General features: G+C 46.8%; 1 protein-coding gene across 4 annotated transcripts in view; it reads right to left on the bottom strand.

Moving 5' to 3' along the window:
- DENND5A (DENN domain containing 5A) overlaps positions 1-18,468 on the bottom strand; it is a 349,938-nt gene that overhangs the window by 95,415 nt on the left and 236,055 nt on the right. For all 4 annotated transcript variants that reach the window (XM_078680968.1, XM_078680967.1, XM_078680969.1 and 1 more), the window contains one exon: positions 1,467-1,612. In XM_078680968.1, coding sequence (XP_078537094.1) covers positions 1,467-1,612 — 146 coding nt within the window. The remainder of the gene's footprint in view (positions 1-1,466; positions 1,613-18,468) is intronic.

The raw sequence follows: 18,468 nt of genomic DNA, 5'->3' as shown, positions 1-18,468 counted from the left end.
GTAAAATTTGATATTTTAATTCAAGTCCAGTGAGCCAATAAGGGTCGTCTGGATTTTCTACACATTGTACCTTTTTTGATACACTGCATAAAAGCCAGCTTCCTACACTCTGTTGCATGGACCCTTAACTGTCATGTTTTAGAGATGTACACCCCAGCCAATGAGGGATGTGTCAATGGTGATGGTCACCTATGGAATGGATTCCAAATGCACCTGCCCTACAACAGATTGTTGCTGTTCCACCACTGTAAAGAGCAATGAGTGCTGGCTGTTACGTGCACTAGATCTAGTACAAGCCCCTCCACTTGTGACCATTGTGCTGGGAGGTTCTCCTGCATTTGTGGCAATGCTGGAGGCCATCATTCCTAAGAGGTGGATTACTTTTATGACTGGTCGACAACGATTTGGCTGAAAAAGAGGTAGAGGCTGTTGGAAAGTTAGCACTCGCTGTTGGTTGGGATGCCCATTGTTTGTGATGGCATTGAGAATTAACCCTAGAAAAGGCTGAATTTAAATTGGTTGATGACACAATTATTTCCCTTACACTAGGCCATGTTTGTGGGGCAGCCAATTGCGTCATCAACAGTGAGCTCCTGTTGCACACACCAGTCCACTCCACGTCACCAGCCTGCCAAGGTGGGAGGAGCGGGTGACATCCATCTGGTGGCAGTATCACGCATGGCAACCAGTAGTGCTGTACCCAGAAATTATCTCTCAGCTCTCATACCACCAGAGCCCTTAAAGACACCCAACAAAAACATCAAAGGGAAAAAGGGACACTTCCCATCCCAGGACGTCTGATAAATCCCGGGTCACCCTTGTCCAATAGATGGCATCACTGGGCTAAACCGTCCAGGGATATTTAGCGTGGTACTGAGGACATTTCCTAAAAGGGGTCCATTCCAACGCCTACCACACATGGGCATTCTCTGGCATTGCAGATGGAATGCTGAGGGTGTGGTGCCCTACCCTGGAAGTGCATCTCAAGGGTTGGAGACCCAGCATTCTCAATGACCTCCGAAAAACATTGGAGTAGAGGGAATATCGGAATCAATACTCTAACAGTCTTTCTCGGAGGCAGGAGTTGATTTAAAACCACAAGAACCGGAAGCACAAATGCAGCATGTGTCAAATCTGAGAGCCACATTGGTACACTTCCAAGCCAGGTGACGGAGAAAAACAATCTAACAATGGAGTCCGTGCCCACATGCATTGCTAGGTTGAATCACATACTACCTCGAGACTTGAAAAGGCTTCTTCGAACAAAAAAAAACGTGCAATGTACGAGCCAACAGTAGATTGCAGGAGTATGAAGAGCATGTGAATCAACAGCCCCAAATGCTACAAAGATGCTATAACCCGAGAGGCAATTGCAACACCTACTTAAGTCCCATAATGCTGACTGGTTGTTGGTTGACTGCATTAATAAAGTAATTACTTAGAATATTCTCACTGAAGTCACTAACCTCAAAAGTCATCTCTAGCATATTCCTGGGTATCTGCAAGACTCCAGTTTCTCCCAGCTCTCCGGAGATGCAGATCCAGGGGTTGGCTGTAAACATGGACCCCCCAAGCTTCTTACTTGGAGCAATTAATATGTGATAAGGGATCACTGCGTGAATGAAAAATGACATGCCAATCAAAGCTTTCATTTAATGCTCTACAACAACAACTTATACTTATTTGTATATATGCATTCTGCTCTTAAAAGAATGAAGGACTCACTTAGTAAAATAGGTAATAGTCTAAAAGGCATGCATGAAGTCAACCAGATATAAATTGTAAACATGTAAGAACTCAATTTGAGGCAGTTTTAGTGACTAAATTAATGTCTGGTTGTACTAGGAAACACATACCAATGAGTGATTATAGGTTTTGCATGATGTAATTCATATTTATATTTTATAGTTATTGATTCAAAGTTCTTCAATATCATGTTATTTACACAGTGCAATGTAATAGTACCTTGAATACAATGGATACATACAATTAAATGCTCATGCACAAGAACACAGAGAAGGATGGGTACATCAATAGAGGTGTGAAAAGATGGGAGACAAGTGAGAGCAAAATAAGACAACAACATTGGTAATCTGTGTCATAAGTCAATTTAGTTTAAATCATAAAAGAACATTTTTTTAATGAGTGGGTGGGATTTTATCTTAACATTCCTTTCTTACATTATGAAAACTTTGGCAGATTTCTTTAACTTAGTTTCCATGTGAGGCAGGGAGGAGAAATAATAGAATTCTAGAGAGGCTCAGGAGTGATCGTTGGGTGGCAATATGGTGAACGGTGTATGAAAGGAGAGGACCACTTAGCGTGTAACATGACATAACATGTGTTTGTAAATCGCACGTTTACCACAAAGGAGACCTTGGCGCTGAATAACAGAAGTTTATTGTTACCCAACTCAATGGTACTGGTGTGTGACAAGAGAATGACTGTCTCAAGTAATGAGAGGAATTTAAACCAAAGCACTGCACAGTAATAAAAACATCACTACTATTATTTTATAATATAATAGCTTAGTTGTGCGGGTTTCACAGCACATTTTGTCTAGCATTTGAACAGCCATGGCTTGCCTGATCGAGCAATATGGCATATACCTTCAGGATTACATTGACCAAGATAGAAATGGTTGTTAACCCTACCACTGGATGCACAGTGTTAGTTAGGCATGGACATCTTAATATGGTGGATGTGCCACTGTGAAGGTCTTTCTTCATGCAGCATGCTAGCAAACTGCTTGCTACCCCCTTATTTATTAATGGTTTATTAGCCTTAGGTCTGCGTAGGTCTGGGGATGTTAAGGAAGGCTAAGGTATCACTCTCCAATTGCCGCTTATTGGGATTTGTGACGGAGAGACTGCTGTACCAATCATTTCAGTGTTCTGTTTTTGTAGTTGCTGATTAAGAGCCTGATTTAGTGTTCGGAGTAACCACACTCTAACCACGCTCTAAATTGAGAGATGGTTGCAAACCCAGCAAACTTCTTCTACATTGGCAGGAACTGCTATGATGGCAGTTCATGTCAATGTATTAAAAGTTAGACAGACTGCTCCATCAACATGACGGTACTGTCCGTCAAACTTTTACATGTTTTTTTTTTATTTTCAAAAACAAAATCACAAAGTGGGATTTAGTTGTTGAAAATAGATTATTAATGCCTCCAGATATAGGATTTATCCCATTTTATGGGGGTCATTTTGTACTTTTCAATGCCCCTTCCTGCCAGGCTTTTCCTGGCAGTGATGAACAGTGAAAACTGGCCATTTGACTGCCCACTCTAAATGAGGCAGACAGACCTTCAGTTTTGCAGAGAGAGTACTCTGTCGCTGCTGCAACAGACGATACGTCATAGGGGCCATCCCCCTTTGGTTGGGCCACAGCCATCAAGGACCTCATTTTGAGACCAGTGGCGGGGAACCCAGTGGCGACTGCGTGGCCGGTGGTGACAGAGTGCCCTTCTCTGATTGCGTCACTGATACCAGCTTGGAGACTAGCTGACATTGGCACTGCAGCACCACATGCATGATAGGCATGGACAAAGGTGGTTAAACCTTCACAGTCAAATAACATTTACCAATACACTATACCTGGTCAGGAACCACATGGGTCGATGTTGGGGGAGCGATCCGACCCAGAGCCTGGGGCATAGAAACTGCCCACTATGGAAATCCTGGCTGCTATGCAGCGCACCAGAGCCGCCTTGGAGACTAAGATGGACACGATAGCCATCTATGTCAGCCACCTTCAATTGGACTGCTGTAAAGTTGCAGAATGAGTAACCAGTACTGAGGAGGACATCACCATCCTTAAAAAAGGAAATCAAGTCGCTTCAGGCCACAAAGGCAGGTCTCAAATTTAGTGCAACACAGGCGGAGGAGTGCACAGAAGATGCAGAGGGGCGTTCTAGAGGAAACAACATACACCTCATAGGATTCCCGGAAAGAGCAGAGGGTCTCTCAGTGGAGCTTTTCCTGGAGGACAGCAAAACACACAAGATGATGGACGGAATGTTGGACAATGGCAAAACATTCACCCCCAGTCACAGATCTGGGTTTAATCCATCGTTATTTTGCTCACCCAGCCACCCTAGTTCAGAGTCCTGGAGGACAGTATTGTTAACACTCCTAAGCCCTAAACAACTCTCCAAATTCTTCGCAATTAAACATGCACACAGAGCATTTGTGGCTGTGCCGAGGAGACCGGGCACCTCCCCTCAAGCTTTCATAGCCATATTGTTCAATTATAGGGATTGAGATTTGATCCTCCAACATGTACACACGCATAGCCTTACAAGATTGGAGGGCAAACAGATATTAATTTCCCCCAACTATACACAGAGGGTGCAGGATCTTCAAAATAACTTTCTGCTGATAAAAGATTTGTTGTGGGAGTATAACATAAAGCACAGTTTGATGTTTCTGGCTAAACTCTTGATCCAGCATGAAGGCCGGGTTCAAATTTATGAGTCACCACAAGCTGCAGCAAACTGGCTTCAGTCCTTAAGCCTGGGTCGGAAACATCAGGATCTTGAGTGGCAAGAACCAAGACGGAGAGGTGTGCACCGCTTGAACAGAAACAAGGTGGGATCGGCAAACCTTTCTAAGACTCCTAATGCAGAGAGAAGTGAACGTATCCTGGTATGCCCATTTGGGACATTGAAAGAACTTCTTTTCCCAATTACGCATGGTAATAGATACCCTAAGTGGTAGCACTGATGCAGGGATGACAAAAAAGATCCAGCTGTGAATGATAGGTTTGTTCTGGATACCAGGTAAAGGCTGTATAGATAACTGTTTGGATTGTCGGGGAGGTCGTATTCACTGCCTCCTGTTGTTGGGGCTCCTTCACTATTATTGCTATTTTATTAGGCCATTATGTGATAATTCTGTAAAAAGTTTCTTTTTTTATACTTCACGACTTGGAGCGGCAGAGAGCCCTACCTCCTCTTGATTGCTGAATACCTTCACTGCTCTTGCGATTCATAGAGGCCTTGTCGATTTGGAAGTATCAACCACTATGGTTGTTATAGTGCTTGAGTTGGGAATGGGAGGGGTGGTAAACTGTGGCAGAGTTTCGGGCTCTTTGGGCCGCAGGTAGAGTAAGGTTTTTTTTAACGTTTTGCCTAAGGTAAGTTTTGGGTTCAGAGACTATTGTCTGCCCGCCACTGTAACGGTAAACAGGACTGACCGCCAGAGGTGCGGCGGTCCCGATATGCCCATTAGGATGCGACCGCCACCATGACGGTCGATTCCGCATATTTTACATTGCTGTAAGCAGCACCCGCCGCAATGCAAAATATGCATACTGTGCATTGGCATGAACAACGTGACAAGCACAGTGCGGTGCCCGCCACCTTGTGCATGCCAATGAAGGGGGGTGCCATGGGTACCCCCATGTGTACTCCCCACCCCCGAAATCGCAGGGGCCCGCAACGGGCCCCCCAAGCCAAAAACCGCATGCCTTGCCATGGCGAAGTCTCCGCTGTGGAAAGGCATTTTACCCCACCCATCATAATATTGATGGCAGTGCCTGAAAGGCACCGCCACCATATTGAGGGCCTTCTCCTCCCGGCAGGCAATCGTGACGATTGCCTGCGAGGCGGAAAAGCGGCGGACGTTCTTTCTGTCCACCGTGGTACCCTCCACCATGCTAATGTGGCGGGGGTAAATGGCAGTCCGGCCGTGAGTTTTGGCAGGCAGATAGCCACTGCCGGTGATAATAGGCCCCTTAAGTGTTTATTATCGTTTGTAAAAATATCGTTGTTTAAAATATCGAAGTGTTTAATATCGTTTGCGAAAATATAGTTGTTGAAATTATCGATTTTTCATTAATGTTATGTATTTTAGTATATATTTTATATATATGTGATGTGTTTTTGTATAATAATTGTTTGCATTTTTATTATTTGTGTAAAAGTTTTAGTAGTTATTAATTTTTTTTTATTTGAATTTTGCATTTTTAGTACCGTAGCAGGCTGTGGGTTTATCCTCTTCGACGCTCGTGACGGAACCGTTCCGTCACGAGCCACGGGTGGGCTGTGCTGGTGACGGAACGGTTCCGTCACGGCCCTGCGCTAACGTTCTGAAGAACGGGCGGGGCCGTGACGGAACCGTTCCGTCACAAGCACAGCTCACCCGCGAGCCGTGACGGAGCGGTTCCGTCACAAGCACGGAACCGCCGCGCGGCCGCCCCACCCCCTTAGCGCTGCGGTGGAATAGCCGCCGCAGCAAAGGGGTTAAAGGGGAATAGGATGGGAAGTAATTTAATTATATTAAATGTATTGAGTATTTTTAGTAGTTATTACATTTTTTTCATTTGAATTTTGCGTTTTTAGTACCGTAGCGGGTTGTGGGTTCATAGGGGAATAGGGTGGGAAGTAATTTAATTATATTACGTTTACTGATTATTTTTAGTAGTTATTAATGTTTTTTTCTTTGAATTTCTAGTGTTAAATGTGAAAAGTAATTTTTTATGAATTCATTTATAATTTGTTATTAATGTTTAATTAATTGGCAATTAATTATGGTAATTGTGTAATTAGTTTTAGGTGTGTGTTGTGGTATGTATAGGTGTAAATGATGGGTAGGGTGGTAAGTAATTCATTTTAATTGATGATTTAATAATTAGTTGTTAATTAATTTAAATAATTAATTAGTAATTAATTATCATAATTGTATAATTAGTTTAGGTGTGTGTTGTGGTATGTATAGATGGGAAGGGTGGGAAGTAATTTATTCTTAATTGATTATTTCATAATTAGTTAATTAATTTTAAATAATTAGTAATTAATTATGTTCATTTTGAAAATAGGTCTAGGTGTGTCTTGTAGTGTTTATAGGTGTAAATGGTGGGAAGGGTAGGAAGTAATTTATTTTTGATTGATAAATTAATAATTAGTTAATTAATTTAAATTTATTTATTTTATTTATTTTTAATTTTAGTAGTTTTGTATAGCGCTAGCTGGACCAAAGGGTATCAGAGCGCTTCACAACATATACATCATATACAATAATGACAGACATGAGATCCAGGAGAGTGGGGGAACATGTGGGTAAGGGCAAGCGTGGGACTGGCATATGGTTGCGGGGGGTACGATCTGATAGTCAGCCATACATAATCGGGAATCAAAAAGATTAAACATAGAAGGGTTTCTTGCACTGCTTCAGAGGGTAGGGTCTGATATTCAACCATACAAAATCGGCCATCTAAATGTTTGTACACATAGGAATTCTTGAGCTGCGACCGTGTTGTCCGACTCGAATTTTAGTAAAGAGGGGGTGACAGTTGGGGAATTGTCCAGAGTCTGTCAGTTCCCTCAAGTGCGGTCGAGGAAGAGGTCTTTGAGTAGGCTCTTGAATTTTGAAAGCAAGGGGACTGTTCTGATGTAGGGTGGGATGGAGTTCCAGATTTTAGGTGCATTTCCAGCAAAAGATTTGGCTGTGGTTCTTTGCTTGCAAATTTTTGGTGGGATGAGCAGTAGAGAGCTGGAGCTCCTGAGGTTTCTGGACTGGCCTGTCCTTTTGAGTTTAGCAGCCAGGTATTCTGGTTTACCTGTATGCAGGGCTTTGTGCGTGAGGCAGGCTGTTCTAAAGCTGGCTCGCAACTCCACTGGGAGCCATCTGAGTTCTCTGAGGGCTGGAGAGATGTGCTCAAATTTCTTAATTCCGTAGACCATTCTTGCTGCTGTATTGAGTGTAGTCTTCAGGGGGGCAAGGTGGGTTTTTGCTGACCCCGTCAAGGTCGCGATCCCGTAGTCTATTCTGGAGAGAACTAATGCTTGGGTGGCTTGTTGAAGGTCCTTGGGTGGGAGGAATAGTTTTATTTTGTATAGTAGTTTTAGGTTGAGAAAGGCACTTTTATCCGATCTTGAGATGTGTTTCTTCATGTCAAGTTTTGGGTCTAGGGTGATTCCTAGAGATTTCACCGAGTCTGCCAAGGAGAGGTCACCATTGAGGGCATCGATGGCTTTGAGCCATTCTTCGATTTGAGGGTTATCATCTTTGTTGGAGATGAGTAGTATTTCTGTTTTTTTCTTGGTTCAGTTTCAAGTGATTGGTTGTGAGCCAGTCTTGGACCTCCTTGAGTGTGTTGTTTAGTCTCTGGATGTCATCAATTGAGGTAGTTTCCAGATAGAGCTCCGTGTCGCCAGCATATAGATGTTAGATTTTCTGAGTAGAGAGGTGAGGGGTTCGATGTAGATGTTGAAGAGCTGGGGGGAGAGTACAGACCTTTGTGGAACACCTCTGATGACAGGGTGGAGGTCAGATTCGAAGTTTTTGATTTTTATTCTCTGTGATCGGTTGTGAAGAAAGGAAGAGAACCAGTGAAGGACCGTCTATTGTATGCCAGCTCTTTCTTGAAGAACCCATAGGAGCAGATTGTGGTTGACTGTATCGAATGCAGCCGATAAGTCTAGGAGGATGAGAAGGCAGCATTGATCCGAGTCGAGTGACTTGAGTAGGTCGTCTATGACATTGAGGATTGCAGTTTCAGTGCTGCATCCCTTTCTGAAGCCCGATTGGTGGGGATGTCTTCTAGGTGATGGGTTAGCTGAGGGAGTACACATCTCTCCATGATTTTGGCCAAAAAAGGAAGATTTGATACCGATCTGAAATTATTTAGATCTTCAGTGTCTAGTCCTGGTTTCTTTAATAGTGGGGTGACTTGCCCTACCTTGAGGCAGTCTGGTACGATTCCAGAGCTCAATGAGCTGTTGATGATCTTGCACCATATTGGAGCTAGGACTAGCTTCAGTTCTTTGGTCAGGAGAGGCAGTAGCTGGTCCAGGCGTGAGCTGAGGGCTTCCTGGATGGGAGTGAAAGATGACCAGTGTTTTGGAGATTTCACAGAAGCGTTGACAAGGGGATTTAAGCCCAGTGCACGGTCGATCTTGACGATTTTATCGTTGAAAAAGGCTGCGAAGCTGTCGCACTGAGCTTTGGATGCTTGAGTTAAGGGAGGTATGGGTTTGGAGGTTTGATCCTTATGATATTGAAAAGTTCTTTGGGCCGTTTTTTTGGTTTATCTAATGCCGAGCAGAAGAAAGCTGACTTTTCGTTCTTGATGTGATTTTTGTATATCCTGCGGGCTGCTTGGAGTTGATCACGATGGAGGGTTGAGGGATTGTTCCTCCAGGTTCTTTCTGCGGCTCTTAGTTTTCTTCTTTCATTATTGATGTCAGTGGTGAACCATGTTCTAGAGGGGATGTTCCTAGCTTTCTTTAGCTTCAAGGGAGCAATTAGATCCAGGTAAGTGTCATATTGGTGTTGTAAAGAGAAGTGAGATCGTTGGTTGAGAGGTGGTCAGTGGAGAAGGGGAGCAGCAAGCTGATTCTTTCTTCTAGGTCCGCTCGTGGAATTTGGGCTGTGTTCCTGACCCATTTTGGAGGGTCTCGATTGGGCATTGGATTGGTCAGGATCGAATGGTTGATGTGAAAGAGGACTAGGTGATGGTCTGACCAGTCGACGGGGAGGATGTGATGAATGGAGATAGCCTTGCTTTCGGCTATAATGGCGTCAAGGATAGCTCCTCTGTGATGTGTTTCTTCTAAGCAGTGTTGGGTCAGATTGTTAGCTAGAAGTAGGTTATTTAAGGTTTGAATGAGCGGGTTCTTAGTTTCATTCCACCTTAGATTGAGGTTGCCCAGAATTATGTTGTTAGAGTTGCCTAGTGCGCAGTGGGCAATCAAGTCGGAAAGGTGAACCCCGAATTCTGAAGAATTGCCTGGGGGATGGTGTAGAAGATGGCAGGGTATGGGTCTGGTATCCTGAGTTTTGATGTTGACTGAGAGGCATTCAAAGGAGCTGTTAGCACAAGAGGAGATTTCCGTGATGGAGATGTTGCTCTTGTGGATGATTGCTATGCCCCCGCCTCTATTCCCCTGCCTGTCCTTGTTGATCATCGTGAATCCAGGAGGTACTAACATGTCCATGTTAGGGTAGGAGAGGTTGTTGAGCCAGGTTTCTGTTAATAATGCTATGCCTATGTTATGGGAGAGTATGGCTTCCGCTAGTTCAGATGTATGTTTAGAGGCTGACCTACAGTTTATGAGCATGCAGTTGATGGGGGATTGTTCTTCGAATTAGTTCGGTTGGACTTTTGGAAGGAGGGCAAGGTGGGACGGGGTCTGGGAGCCTTGGAGGAGGATGTTTGCTTCTGAATCCCGTGAATACTTGGATCGTGGATTTAGGGGATGAGTTGAGCGGAGGGTCGAAGCGAGCCGCCGGGTGTATAGTTCCCTGCGGGGAAAGATAGGAGGTTGCTCTTGTAGGTGTTTCCAAGGAGCTGCTCTTCCCTTTACTGGGGGGGCCCACTCTGGGGAGGCTCGGTGGGGGGTAATACTTTACCCAGGCTTGGTTGGATGAGACCAACTAGCTCTAAGGGTGGTTGGAAGGACTTTCGGGTCAGGGTTAGGATGGATAGAGTTTCATTCAAGCCTTGAATCAGGATTTCCAACTGTGTTTCTAGTAGGGAGAGGCGATGCGTCGTGTTGTCTATGGAGGGAGGAAGGGTGTCTGTAGCCATAGTGACCTTGGGTGAGGGAGGAGGGACCAGGGGAGGAGGGACCAAGGGGTGAGGAAGGGTGTCAGGGGTCGCATTGTCCTTGATGAAGGGGGAAGGGTCTCTGACTTGATGGTAGTTTGATGAGGGAGGAGAGTCCTGATCATGATGAAGCTTGTGGAAGGGGCTGTCTGGATAATCTATAGTGGGATTCAGGGGTGTCAGGAATGCTGCCTCAAGGCAAGGGATGGGTCCCGAGTGACTAGGGGATGGAGGGCTGTGAGTGGGCTGAACTGGAAGGTTATGTTCCCACCTGGGAGTTAATAGAGGAGGAGCATGGATGGGAGGGCTGTCTGAAAGTCGGGAATGATGCCTCATGGTCGGTGACGGAACCCGAGTGATTTGGGTACGGGGGCTGTGAGTGGGCTGAGCTGGAGGGTGATGTTCCCACCTGGGTGTCAGTAGAGGAGGGGAGGAGGGGCATGGATGAGAGGGCTGTCTGATAGTCGGGAATGATGCCTCATGGTCGGTGACGGATCCCAAGTGATTCGGGTATGGGGCCTGTGAGTGGGCTGAGCTGGAGGGTGATGTTCCATCCTAGGATTTAAGAGAGGAGGTGAGTGGGGGCCTGGGTGACCAGGTTGTCTGATTGTCGGAGGGTAAGTGGAGAAAGGAGGGATGTAGTTACAATGGAGGCCTCTGGTAGATGTTGCAGGGGTTGTCTGAGCAGCATTAATTAGAAACTAAATATGGTAATTGTGTAATTTGTTTTAGGTGTGTGTTGTGGATATTATAGTGTTAAAGCATGTATATTTAATGAATTAAAAAAAAATTGTTTTATTAATAATATGTTTTAATTGATTCAGAGAACAATGGAGCGGTGCACTACCCTGGTCTACTATTTTAGTAACATCAAGTAGTCAATTTCCCTTAGTGAAGCAATGTTCTTTATTCAGATATTCCAAAATAATTTATGTACATTGAGTCTCAGCCAACGCGTTTTGTTCAAGAGACCCCATCTATATGGAACTTACTTGAGTCTGTCTTCATCATCACAAACGCCCTGACGAAGTTCATTCTCTTGAACGAAACACGTTGGCTGAGACTCTATGTACATAAATTATTTTGGATTATCTGAATAAAGAACATTGCTTCACTAAGGGAAATTGACTCTTTGTTGTTACTAAAACAGAAGACCAGGGCAGTGCACCGCTCCATTGTTCTCTGATTCTTGTTTATCTGCCTAGCACTTTGCATCTCCTAACGGCGGGTGCAGAAGCAGTTTGTGTACACTATTTTTGACGGGAACACAGCAAAGAAGTGCAGCCATCGGAGTCCCCCGTTGATCCCTGCCCTCCACAAATATTTTTTAAATGATTGTTAATTTTGGAAATAAAATTCAATAAAACTATTTAAGTGTTTTTTATTGGTGTGGTGTACTAGGGTAGGAAACAAGATAAATACATTTATGTTTTACATAATTCTGTTAATATTTGCTCCTTTTAAATACTTATTGTTTGTAAATGTATTTATTAATTTTTGTTATATAACTTTTTTTTTGTTTAAAATATTTTATTGAACAAAGCAGAGCAAGTAATCAGTTGGCAGTCATGAAGTACAAAAATTGACATAGAAGGCATACATTACAGCGGTGCATCACAAGTGCGAGTTCGGGGAGGACCAATTCTGGTCATCGCCATTTCAGTTGTAGGGGAAATACAAAGTTCGCCTCTATATACATTCCAATGACCCCACTTCGTATCCCAAGTTCCAGGACACCTCCTGACCTTGTATACAGTTTTTTCAGACAACATACAGGTATCCCTTGCAGCGACCCATCTGATCAAGAGCGGTTTATTTGGCGAGCCCCATTGCATTGCTATTTCACGTTTTAATAAGAGAAAGCCCAGGCCGCCCATTGTCGTTCCAGCGCAGTGAGATCTGTGGGGTCCCACACATTAAGGAGTCCGCCTTTGGGAGACAGAGGGACAGGATTTCCTAGTGCATCAGACATCTTCCGGGTTGCTCACTCCCACAGGTCTTGAATCATCGGGCAATCCCAGATAGTGTGGTAGAAAGTGCCAACTCGCCCACAGTTACGGAGACAGAGATCGGTTGCGCGTCTACCAATTTTGGCTAGGAGGGGAGCAGACATGTATGTTCTGTGTAATATTGTATAAGCCTGAATCTGTGATTGATAGCCGACTCACGCGGGGACATCAGTGCCGCTTGCCATTCAGCATCTTCCATGGCCCCAATGTCGCCCTGCCATTTGTCTCAGAAGTTGGAAGGTGTTAGGCATGTTATTGCATAGTTTGCGGTAGGTAAAGGATATCGCCTTGGCCTGAAGGGGTTCTGATAATAGTCTATCCTCAAGAGGCGAGGATTGTGGAAGAGATGAGAGATCAGGGACATTAGTGAGTATGGCATGTTTGATTTGGAGGTAGCGGAAGGCCTCAGATTGGGCTAAATCATATTTCTTCTGGAGCTCTACGAATGTCAGCAGTTTGCCCTTATGAATCATATCTCCCAGGGTAGATATGCCGATCATGTCCCATTTGTCGAAGCCCCGATAATGGCAGAGGGAGCCTAGCGTATGTGAGGCCCAGAGCGGAGTGGATAACGTGAGAGTGTCAGACCAGCCGAGGCGCTTATTCGCTCGGTGCCATATTGCTAGCGTTTGGGACATCGGGCCTATATATCGAGTGCGGGAAGGCTTACCATATAAGGCCCCAAGGTAGCCCTCATGGCCCGTCTGATATCGTTCTAGGTGGAAAGCAGGGTTTGTTGGTGGACCATATAACCAAGAGTTGGTGGCAGTCAATTGAGATGCCCAATAATAAAGTCGAATATTTGGCAAGGCAATACCACCATCGTACCACCCCTGCGTAAGCGAGAGAAGAGCAATGCGGGGAAAGCCGCCATCCCATAGGAGGAGGCGGAGGTCTCCCTCCAGTGTATTAAAATAGGAGTCGGCAATGGGAAATGGGCAGTTCTGTAAGGCATACAAAAAGTGAGGGAGTGCAAGCATTTTAAAAAGGGCTGCTCTGCCCGGGAGAGACAGAGGCAGCGATCTCCAATGTGATATGTCGTTATGGAGTCTTTGTAGCAGGCCCTTTAGGGTACGGTCATAGAAGATTTTGGGGTCTGGGGTGACAAAGGTGCCGAGGTACTTGAATCCATCCTGGGCCACATCAATCGAATATCCCCTCTGGGGAGGAGGGAGTGGGCCGTGTAGCCCATATAGCACTGATTTGGACCAATTTATGGAGAAGCCCGAGTATTTGCCAAAATTGGTGATGACGTGCAGTAGACTATTAATAGAGGATTTGGGGGAAGAGATGTAGAAGAGAATGTCGTCTGCATATAGTGAGATCTTGTCAATTGTATCGTCATTCCACTGGAGGCCTCGGATAGAGTTATCCGTTCTAACCCAATGGGCTAAAGGCTCCAGGGTGAGCGCGAACAATAATGGGGAGAGAGGACAACCCTGCCTAGTTCCTCTGTGTAGAGAAAATCATCTGGATGTGTGACCATTGACATAAACTTGACCCCAGAGGTCAGTATAGAGCAATTGGACCCATTGAATCAATTTGGGACCGAAGCCATAACAGAGTAGGACTTCAAAGAGGTACGACCATTTCATGGAGTCGAAGGTGAGTGTAGCGTCGAGGGAAAGGATAGCTGCGTCTTCTTGGAGATATGGTATTCTACTCACAACGTTGTGGACCCTGCGGAGATTAAGCGCCGTGTTACGGCCTGGAAGGAATCCCGACTGATCCTCGTGGATTAAGGAGGGGAGGACTGTCATGAGTCTGGTGGCGAGGAGTTTCGCCAGAATTTTCACCTCGGAGTTAAGGAGGGAAATTGGCCTATAAGAGCCGCAACCAGTAGCTGGTTTATTAGGTTTGGGAATAACAACTATTGATGCCAATCGTTGGTCTAGCGGCAGGCATCCAGCATCGCGGCTCTCCTCGAACATTGCCCTCAGGTGTGGGAGAATCTCACCCGTCATGCCTTTCAGAAATTCAATAGGGACACCAATGGGGCCCATAGCTTTACCTGATTGTATGGCGAACAATGCATTGCCAATCTCCTCTGTTGTGAGGTCTGCCTCTAATTCCTGCGCGTCAGTCTCAGAAAGGGTGGGTAAGCGCATTTCATTTAAGAGTAGTCTAGACTCCTCGGCATTATAGTGCGCCCTGGCTGTGTATACTCCCTCCAGATGGGCAGCAAAGACCTCCGCTATTTCCCCGGGGTCTGTGATAGGAGAATTACCTGGTCCGGTCAATTCCGGAATCCATCTGGAGCCTTGCTCGCGTTTTTCAAGCCATGCCAGCATTTTACCTGCTCTGTCCCCCAGTTCATAAACACGGTGGCGAGTCTTTCAAAGTTTGGCCTGCGCTTTCTCCAAGGCTAGTGCTTTATATTCTAGTCGTTTCGTTCGGAGACGAGTTGCCGTCTCTTCTGAGGGGTTCGCGTTGTGAGTCGATTCCAGGTGGACTAGGTCTACCTCAGCCTGGATTAGGTGTTCACTTTGTTTGTGTATATAGCCAGTTTTGAGGGCTAACGCCTTCCCTTTGATTACAGCCTTGTAGGCTTCCCATATGGTTATAGCCGACTTCACGGATCCGACATTTTCTGTGAAGTAATGGTCCGTGTGTTCTAGCAGGCAGTCTTTTATGTAGGGGATTTTTAGAAACCAAGGGGTTATGATTATGGGGCCGCGGGATCTCTGGCGATGGTATGTAAATTCTACAAGAAGAGGGGAGTGGTCCGAGATGCCCCTGGGGAGCCCCTTAGGGTGGCGGGAAAGCTCTAAATCAGTTGTGGGGGAGAAAAAATAATCTATGCGAGAGCTACTATTATGGGCATTAGAGTAATGTGTGAAGTAAGAAGTAGTCGGGTGAAACGAACGCCATATATCTTCGAGTTCCATCGCATGTGTAAAATCTAGGAGATCAGAACCCTGTCTGTGTGACGTACGCTGGGGGTGTCGATCTAGGGCATCGTTCATTGTCATATTGAAGTCACCCCCCAATAAGCAGGGGTCCGTGTGGGAGATCTAGTATTAGTTGCTGCAGGGTCTGCAATGCGTCTGTTCCTAAGGTTGGGAGAATGTAAACTGAGATAACATTTAACGGTTTTCCCTCCCAAATGGCCTCTATCATAGCAAAGCGACCAAGTGGGTCAGCCCATGTCTTTGTACATGTTAGTGCAACGTTTTTACGAACAAGGATACCGGTCGCTCTGGAACCGGAGGTAAATCCTGCGTGTACGAGCAATTTGTAACCCCCCGGTGCAGTGCTTGACATGTGTTACCCATCAAGTGCGTTTCCTGGAGGAGAACCAGATCCGGGGCGTGACGTTTGAGAGATTGCATGACTAACCCTCTTTTTATTCTGCTGCCTAGGCCATTGACATTCCATGTCATGAGGGAGAGAGACTTAACCAGGGAGGGTGTCATGGTGGCTTAAAGAATGGATGATATTTACGGAGTATAGGCCCTTGAGTTACAGAGTGGTTCCCAGAGCTGATAGCGGATCTGAACCGGTCGATGGTAGCGTCTAGGGGAGACCAGGTACATCCTAATGACGAGTATGGAATGCCTTGCGAGGGCACGTAACGCTGTGTAGTAAGCCCCATGTCTAAAAAAACTCTGCAGCGTGTAAACAAAAACAAAGACAAAAACAATACCAGAATCATAGCAAACTTCCCAACTACCCACATCCCTCCCATACCCTCCCCCTTCCTGTCTCCCCCCATCCCTCACCCCATCCCCCCTCCCTGCTTCCCTGCCCGCGGACTCAAAACTATCCACACCTCAACTAGGCAGAGAGCCTGTCGCCCTCCCAACCATGTCAGGGGTACCTGGTGAGCCGTCGATGCCACCCGCCCAATACTAAATGTGCTGTGACTAATGTACAGGTGTATAATCAAATAAATCTCAGTGCAGCATCCACATATTTGAAAAGGTACTTGTTAGTCAGCCAGTGCGGCCCGGTCAGGGCTAGAGGAAAGCGCCCCCAGGAAAGGGAGACACTGGTCGAGCAGAAGTCCGCCGCCCACAGCAGTAGTAGAAACAGACAACGAAACACTATCCGAACTTTATCTCACAGTAGTCCAAGTGTGGCAAAGAGATGTCATTCCTCCTCGTTGTTGGTTTCAGTAAACAGTTCTTGGCTTCCCGGCAGTTGATCCCCATTTGGGCAGTCCTCAGGGACGACACGGTCCCTCGGAGATCCTCCGACCTGTCGCCAGTCCTCTAGCCAGTCCCACACTTCGTCCGTTGACAGGAAGAACCAGGCTTTGCCGTCCATTTCCACACGCAACTTTGCAGGAAAAAGCATAGAGTACTTGATGTGTTTGTCACGGAGGGCTTTCTTAACTTCCAGAAAACTGCGGTGCCGTGCCTGTACCTTTACTGTAAAGTCCGGGAACATTGTGATACAGGCGTTTTCCAGGAGTAGAGGCGGCCCTGTGTGAGCCGCTTGGAGGATAGCATCCCGGTCTCAGTAATTAAAAACCCTCACAATGATGGGGCGGGGAGGGGCCCCTATCTTCGGCCTCCCCCCCGGGACCCTGTGCGCCTGTGCAATGGAGAAGTAACTCGAGAGGTGTTTTGGCTGAAGATGTTTCGTAACTAGGCTTTCCACAAATAGGTCTGCCCCTGTAGTCTCCATCCGCTCCGGAACTCCCAAAATGCGAATGTTGTTCCGTCTTGCCCTCCCTTCATAGTCGTCCAGTAGTTCTCCCATTTGTTTCTGTTGTTTCTGGAGTTGGGAAACCTGCCGCTGGAGGGTAGAGGTGTCGTCGATGAGGGCCGCGGTTTTAACTTCAACCTCCTTGACCTTTGTATCCATTTTACGTAGGTCTGCTCGTAATAGGGTCACTTCAATATTGACCGTGTCAATACGCGTCTCTAGGGAGGACCGGACTCCAGCGATCGCTTCTATGATGTCTTCCAAGGTGAGAGACTTCGCTCTTGACGAGGGGGACGCAAGTTTTGGGTCCCCGGAGGAAGCCGCGTCCTTGTTGTCCCCTTTGGAGCCCCAGGAGTGCTTAGTGATCTGTCTCTGGTTCGGCTGCCTGGCCCCTTTACTCGACGCCATTTGGAACTACAATACAGGGCTACCAGAATTGCAGGCACAAAGCAGGGCAGCACAACATGCAGCGAGTAGTCCTTCTAGGCGACCGTGACCGTCTGTCGCCAGTCCTGCCAACCGAGTCCCAGCAGTCAATTCCAGCGCCGGAGCCAGAATACCACGTGAAGGAGTCAGCGCCCTCAGAAACGCACCCCCAGCTACCGACTCGTAAGAGTCGCACAGTCTGCCCCTCAGCAACACAGTGTCACCGGGATCCACTGCGTCATGTGTTGAGGTACATCACGGTCCCAAGTCCTTTAAGGCCGGAGAAGGCCCAGAGGCAAAGAGTCCAGGGGTTAGTCTCTGCTCCCCCCAATGTGTGAGGGGCTCGCTAGGCGCCCAGGAGGAAAGGGCCTCCACCAGGGGCTCAGGGCAAAAGGATCTCTTCTCGGGCCCTCCAGGACACCCAGGCCCAGAAACCCAGGGTGTCGCGCAGGCATCGTTCGGGGGTAGAGGCAGCCACCACCAGCGCTTCCCTCGCTCGCCTTCAGGCCTCCCACCGATACTGTGTGTCGTCCGAGCCTCCGCTGGGACTTGGTGCGCTGTTGGGGTGAAGTGCCGAGAGTCCAGTACTGCGGAGCCTAGAGCCTCTCAGCCGATGCCAGGCTGGCAGTGCGGTCGCTTACCCCTCAGCCCAGCTGGTGCTCCTCCGGTGTGTGGTGCGGGAGAGCCGACGCCAGCGTCAGGGGCGGAAGGATTCAGCCGCGGGGCTTCCGGAGCGCATAGGCTCAAAAGCCAGGGTCTTGCGTGAAGAACGCCCAGATGGGCGGGCGGCGGCCCGCGGCCCCTCCGATCCGTCTCACCAGGGCCC

The sequence above is a fragment of the Lissotriton helveticus genome, chromosome 3_1 (genome assembly GCF_964261635.1).
Source record: "Lissotriton helveticus chromosome 3_1, aLisHel1.1, whole genome shotgun sequence".
Taxonomy (NCBI): domain Eukaryota; kingdom Metazoa; phylum Chordata; class Amphibia; order Caudata; family Salamandridae; genus Lissotriton; species Lissotriton helveticus.
The sequence above is the reverse complement of the archived record's forward strand: the minus strand, read 5'-3'. Positions and strand labels throughout refer to the sequence as shown.